The sequence below is a fragment of the Salmo salar genome, chromosome 16, assembly GCF_965601325.2.
Source record: "Salmo salar chromosome 16, fSalSal1, whole genome shotgun sequence".
In the NCBI taxonomy this organism is placed as follows: Eukaryota; Metazoa; Chordata; class Actinopteri; order Salmoniformes; family Salmonidae; genus Salmo; species Salmo salar.
Window position 1 is genome coordinate 74973676 of NC_138306.1, and position 6845 is coordinate 74980520.

The 6845-nt window shown below is 41.8% G+C and overlaps 1 protein-coding gene across 1 annotated transcript; it reads right to left on the reverse strand.

Moving 5' to 3' along the window:
- Positions 1 to 3331: 3331 nt before the first annotated feature.
- LOC106591671 (claudin-11) lies at positions 3332 to 6614 on the reverse strand. Its single transcript, XM_014182895.3, has 3 exons — positions 5949 to 6614; positions 5027 to 5191; positions 3332 to 3648 (listed from the first exon to the last, which is right to left on the reverse strand). Exons 1-3 carry the CDS (start codon positions 6172 to 6174, stop codon positions 3389 to 3391), a joined length of 651 nt encoding a protein of 216 aa, XP_014038370.1. The 5' UTR covers positions 6175 to 6614; the 3' UTR covers positions 3332 to 3388.
- Positions 6615 to 6845: the final 231 nt, after the last annotated feature.

Below are 6845 nucleotides of genomic sequence, written 5' to 3' on the forward strand. Positions count from 1 at the left end.
TCGAACAAAAACACTGGGATAGCACAACATAGCACAATAAATAAACCAAGATAAACACGTTCCAGAAACGTTTCTGTTTTAACAAAGAGTTATTGCTGGAACTACAGAGAGGGAGTGTTAGTCTGGTGTATAGACCACATATGAACAAACACATCTGAAATGACACCCCAGTGTGCTGCGTTACTATTGGCCAGAGACACATACTATGAAGTGTTTGCCCCATCTGTCCTTTGTAGTGCACTATATAGGATAGGGTGTCATTAGAGATGCAGAGGTCTAGACGTGAAAAAGGGAAGGACCATGCTGCCAGAGATATGGAACCTGGAGACATAGAAACATTACACATCCTCTGCTACAGATGCGGATCAAACAGGAAATGAATAATGTTATCTTAACAATTTTAGTTGTAGTTCTCTTTGTCAAAACATCATTTATTCATTACTGCCACTCAAGCCCTCTAGGGGCTCGATTCAATCCATAGCGCTAAAGATCTGCGCTATAGCGCGTTAGAAATTGAAAGGCAATGTTTCCGCGTTAGCAGAGACTGCATTCACGGTGAACGCTGCATACAGTAGAAATGGATTAGCTGACAACGTCACAAAAAAACGATGTGCGCGCTTCCATGGGGAAGAAGTCAGCGTGTTGTTGTGATTCTGGATGGCCAGATTGTTAGGCCAACCCTATCACTAACCGTTCCATCAGGCTGAAGAAACTGACTTGGCAGTGTTTGAGAGAAGGGCTACATTGCCGTTTCATCGGTTTGTCATCGTATAATAAAACTATATAATAATACATTTCCTTACCACATTACTGTTGGAACACAGGTAGGTACCCACATAATGATCAATGTATAATCAACAATAATAAACATTTAAGACATGGTATTCAACAAAAAACTAAAAATCAAGACAGTCTTTATTAAAAAAGGTACGCTTTATTTTCTATAAAATGCACTGGTAGGTGTACAGTTATCCTTCATAGTAGAACAAAGAACCATAATTCTAACCCTAGCCTTCATTGTAGAACAAAGAACCCTAACCCTAGCCTTCATTGTAAAATAAAGAACCCTAACCCTAACCCTAGCCTTCATTGTAGAACAAAGAACCCTAACCCTAACCCTAGCCTTCATTGTAGAACAAAGAACCCTAACCCTAGCCTTCATTGTAGAACAAAGAACCCTAACCCTAGCCTTCATTGTAGAATAAAGAACCCTAACCCTAGCCTTCATTGTAGAACAAAGAACCCTAACCCTAGCCTTCACTGTAGAACAAAGAACCCTAACCCTAGCCTTCACTGTAGAACAAAGAACCCTAACCCTAGCCTTCACTGTAGAACAAAGAACCCTAACCCTAGCCTTCATTGTAGAACAAAGAACCCTAACCCTAGCCTTCATTGTAGAACAAAGAACCCTAACCCTAGCCTTCATTGTAGAACAAAGAACCCTAACCCTAGCCTTCATTGTAGAACAAAGAACCCTAACCCTAGCCTTCATTGTAAAATACAGAACCCTAACCCTAGCCTTCATTGTAGAACAAAGAACCCTAACCCTAGCCTTCATTGTAGAACAAAGAACCCTAACCCTAGCCTTCATTGTAGAACAAAGAACCCTAACCCTAGCCTTCATTGTAGAATAAAGAACCCTAACCCTAGCCTTCATTGTAGAACAAAGAACCCTGACCCTAGCCTTCATTGTAGAATAAAGAACCCTAACCCTAACCCTAGCCTTCATTGTAGAACAAAGAACCCTAACCCTAGCCTTCATTGTAGTACAAAGAACCCTAACCCTAGCCTTCATTGTAAAATACAGAACTCTAACCCTAACCCTTGCCTTCATTGTAAAATAAAGAACCCTAACCCTAGCCTTCATTGTTAAATAAAGAACCCTAACCCTAGCCTTCATTGTAAAGTAAAGAACCCTAACCCTGGCCCTCATTGTAAAATTAAGAACCCTAACCCTAACCCTAGCCTTCATTGTTAAATAAAGAACCCTAACCCTAGCCTTCATTGTAAAGTAAAGAACCCTAACCCTAGCCTTCATTGTAGAACAAAGAACCCTAACCCTAGCCTTCATTGTAGAATAAAGAACCCTAACCCTAGCCTTCATTGTAGAACAAAGAACCCTAACCCTAGCCTTCACTGTAGAACAAAGAACCCTAACCCTAGCCTTCACTGTAGAACAAAGAACCCTAACCCTAGCCTTCACTGTAGAACAAAGAACCCTAACCCTAGCCTTCATTGTAGAACAAAGAACCCTAACCCTAGCCTTCATTGTAGAACAAAGAACCCTAACCCTAGCCTTCATTGTAGAACAAAGAACCCTAACCCTAGCCTTCATTGTAGAACAAAGAACCCTAACCCTAGCCTTCATTGTAGAATAAAGAACCCTAACCCTAGCCTTCATTGTAGAACAAAGAACCCTGACCCTAGCCTTCATTGTAGAATAAAGAACCCTAACCCTAACCCTAGCCTTCATTGTAGAACAAAGAACCCTAACCCTAGCCTTCATTGTAGTACAAAGAACCCTAACCCTAGCCTTCATTGTAAAATACAGAACCCTAACCCTAACCCTTGCCTTCATTGTAAAATAAAGAACCCTAACCCTAACCCTAGCCTTCATTGTAAAATAAATAATCCTAACCCTAACCCTAGCCTTCATTGTAGAACAAAGAACCCTAACCCTAACCCTAGCCTTCATTGTTAAATAAAGAACCCTAACCCTAGCCTTCATTGTTAAATAAAGAACCCTAACCCTAGCCTTCATTGTAAAGTAAAGAACCCTAACCCTGGCCCTCATTGTAAAATTAAGAACCCTAACCCTAACCCTAGCCTTCATTGTTAAATAAAGAACCCTAACCCTAGCCTTCATTGTAAAGTAAAGAACCCTAACCCTAGCCTTCATTGTAAAGTAAAGAACCCTAACCCTAGCCTTCATTGTAAAGTAAAGAACCCTAACCCTAGCCTTCATTGTAAAGTAAAGAACCCTAACCCTAGCCTTCATTGTAAAATTAAGAACCCTAACACTAACCTTCATTGTAAAATAAAGAACCCTAACACTAACCTTCATTGTAAAATAAAGAACCCTAACACTAACCTTCATTGTAAAATAAAGAACCCTAACCCTAACCTTCATTGTAAAATAAAGAACCCTAACACTAACCTTCATTGTAAAATAAAGAACCCTAACCCTAACCTTCATTGTAAAATAAAGAACCCTAACCTTCATCAGAGCAGGGTTATCCCGATCAGGACCCCTTGGTTTCTCTTCAGGCACCAGGTTAGACACCGCTCTGAGTTACACAACACGGGGGGGGGGGGGGGGGGGGGGGTGTGTGTGTGTGTGTGTGTGTGTGTGTGTGTGTGTGTATGCAAGCATGTACTTCATATGTGTCTAAACATGGGCGCTCTTGGCGTGGTTAGTGGAGGGTGGAACAGGGTTGCCAGGCCCCTGTCCTTTGGAGTAGTAGAACCTGTCATGGTGATTGTAGTGTTGGGACGGTTCAGTAGAACAGCAGGTGATCATGGCCCCTCCCAGGAGACAGAAGGCCGTGCCCACCCAGCCAGCATACAGGCTGAACCCAAACGACATGAGTCCCTGGTCCTGGTGGGCTCCTATAGGAAACCATACTGTCGACACCCCCCCACACAGAGCTATACAGGAAGGGGAGAGAGAGAGATTTAGATTAATGCCCACATTTAATACATATAAAAGGTCCTATTTTTTTCGTCCTTTTTAACTCTGCTTTGTTTGGAAAGGGCTTGTAAGTAAGCATTTCACGGTAAAGTCTACACCTGTTGTATTTGGTGCATGTGACAAATAAAATTAGATTTTGATTTGATTATAAACACACATGTATACTGAACAAAAATATAAACGCAACATGCAACGATTTTACTCAGTTACAGTTCATATAAGGAAATCAGGCCTTAATCTATGCATTTCACATGACTGGGCAGGGGCGCAGCCATGGGTGGGCCTGGGAGGGCATAGGCCCACCCACTTGGGAGCCAGGGGCAGCCAATCAAAATGAGTTTTTCCACACAAAAGGGCTTTATTAAAGACAGAAATACTCCTCAGTTTTATCAGCTGTCTGGGAGGCTGGTCTCAGACGATCCCGCAGGTGACGAAGACGGATGTGGAGGCCGGTTGGATGTACTGCCAAATTTTATAAAACGACGTTGGAGGCGGATTATATGGTAGAGAAATGAACATTCAATTCTCTGTCAACAGGGGTGGACATTCCTGCAGTCAGCATGCCAATTGCACGCTCCCTCACAACTTGAGACATCTGTGGCATTGTTATGTGTGACAAAACGGCACAAGGTGCACCTCTGTAATGATCATGCTGTTTAATCAGATTCTTGACATGCCACACCTGTCAGCTGGATGGATTATCTTGGCAAAGGAGAAATGCTCACTAACAGGCATGTAAACAGATTTGTGTACAAAATATTAGAGAAATAAGCTTTTTTTTATATTTCTGGGATCTTTTATTTCAGCTCATGAAACATGAGACCAACACTTTACATGTTGTGTTTATATTTTTGTACAGTATACAGTAGAATTTATAGGTAAATATAGTACTTATAGTAGTATATACGACATTGTACACGCACACACACACACACACACACACACGATGGACATCATGTGGAACAGGGTGTTGGAAAACTGGACAGTGAAAAGCAGATCAAACACATTTTATATTGTGTCAAACAACAAATGGGAAAATATTTTCCAGCTGGAGGGAACAGGGTGCGGACGAGGTGGGTGGGGAGGAATGGTGGTCTGGGGGATGTGTGTCTGTGGGAGTTAGGGGAGGGAGGAAGGGGAGAGACGGATGGCTGAGAGGGGTGAAAGGGAGGGAGGATGGGGGGGTTAAGGGTCAAGGTTAGACCTGGGGCTGGGGTTGTTATAAGTATGACCATATGTTGTAATGTGTGTGCAAACATCTGTCTCTGTGCTCAAGTGTCTGTCTGTCTGTACGTGTGTGTGTGCGTGTGTGCGTGCGTGTGTGTCCAGACTTACCCACTAGCAGTATGAGAACTCCCCCAAGTAGGGATCGTTTGTTCTTGGCTGACTGAGGCTCGTCCCCCAGAGAGATGCAAGGCGTGGCTGTTAGGACCATCCCCACTGCAGGCAGCCCCAGGAGGGATCCAGTTATCATCAAAGCCCTCGACGTCTGGATGTATGCTGTACACAGACACACAGAGACAGAGAGATAAACGGTATGGCCTGAAATGTGCCGTAGTAATCTTGGTTGATTCCAATAGGAAAGATATCCAGGCCTTGAGTTTGAGAGTTGTAGACTATCGGTTTAGGCTTGGGACAAACAACACCCTTTAGCTGTGAAATATTCCCGATATATCATAACCTCATGGTCGGAGTACACAGCCACATAGACGCAGCAGTCTGCACAGCCCTGTTATTTCTTATTTATTAACCTCAATATAGTAGTATCATCTATCTATAGTAGAGTAGAGTATAGCGGTGTATAGTAGAGTGCAGTATAATATAGTATATTATAGTATAGTATAATATACTATAGTATAGTGGAGAATATTAGAGTATAGCATAGTGTGGTATAGTATAGAGGAGTATAGTAGAGTGTAGTAATATTTAGTGGAGTATGGTATAATAGAGTATAGTATATTGCGGTATATTAGAGTATAATGTAGCATAGTGTAGTATTGTAGAGTGTAGTATTTTATAGCATAGTATGGTGGAGTACAGTATAGTGGAGTATAGTAGAGCATAATAGATTGTAGTACAATATAGTATAATATATTATAGTATAGTATAGCGGAGTATAGCGGAGTATAGTATAATATACTATAGTATAATATAGTAATGTTCTATTACCTTTAATATAGTATTATTATGTATTACTGTATAGTATATTATAGTAGAGTATAGTATAGTATTATACAGTAGAGTAATGTTCTATTACCCGGTAGGTCCAATATCTGTGTCAATGATATACAGTGATAGAGGGCGGTTGATATGACACATTCAGCCCACAGCCCCTTGGCTCCTAACTCGTCCATCTTCTTGCAGGTGTTCATGCCGTATTTACACGTCACTACCCAGTCGTTGGTGGCCGTGGCGATAAGGATCCCGACCCAGCCGATACAACTCATCACAAAACCGCTGAGCTGGAGACAGCTGTTCGCCATGGCAATGAGAGAGGTAGGGTAGTCCTAGGGTAGAATAGTCTTCAAAAACTGTTTATAAAAACGTAAAATGGTCCAGGCAGTCAGAGTGACTCAAGACGGTGAATAGGACAGTCCACAGCCCAACTAGTCCAAAAACAACTGATGGTACTCTAAAGATACGTTGAAGCTTGTGTGAAAGTAGACTCGCTTGCCAGACTCACAACGCCTGTGGGACTATTGTGAAAGGAATTGTTATGATTTCAAAATAGTCCTGTGTTGTACAAACGCTGGTGAAAACTGTAAAACAGAAGAAAATGATAGCCAAATGCTGTGTGAAGTTAGAGTGAGTTTTCGATTAGAATATTCCTCAAGAAGTAATCCCAGAATTGTGTGTTGTCTCTCCTGGGTCTGTTGTGTAGTCCTGTCTGCTTGGAGAATCTCCTCTTCTAAAGAATAGCTTCGGCACTTTTCCATTTGTTTTATAGTAGAGAAAGGTCTGAAAAAAAACTACCTGGAAACTTCTAACCAATCGGAGGGATGGAGAGAAATATAAAAATTCTCTCTCGCTCTCTCTCTCTCTCTCTCTCTCTCTCTCTCTCTCTCTCTCTCTCTCTCTCTCTCTCTCTCTCTCTCAAAATGATTTGTAAAGTGTTACTGCCCTCCCCTGGACATTGAAAATCCTGTCAGTTCCA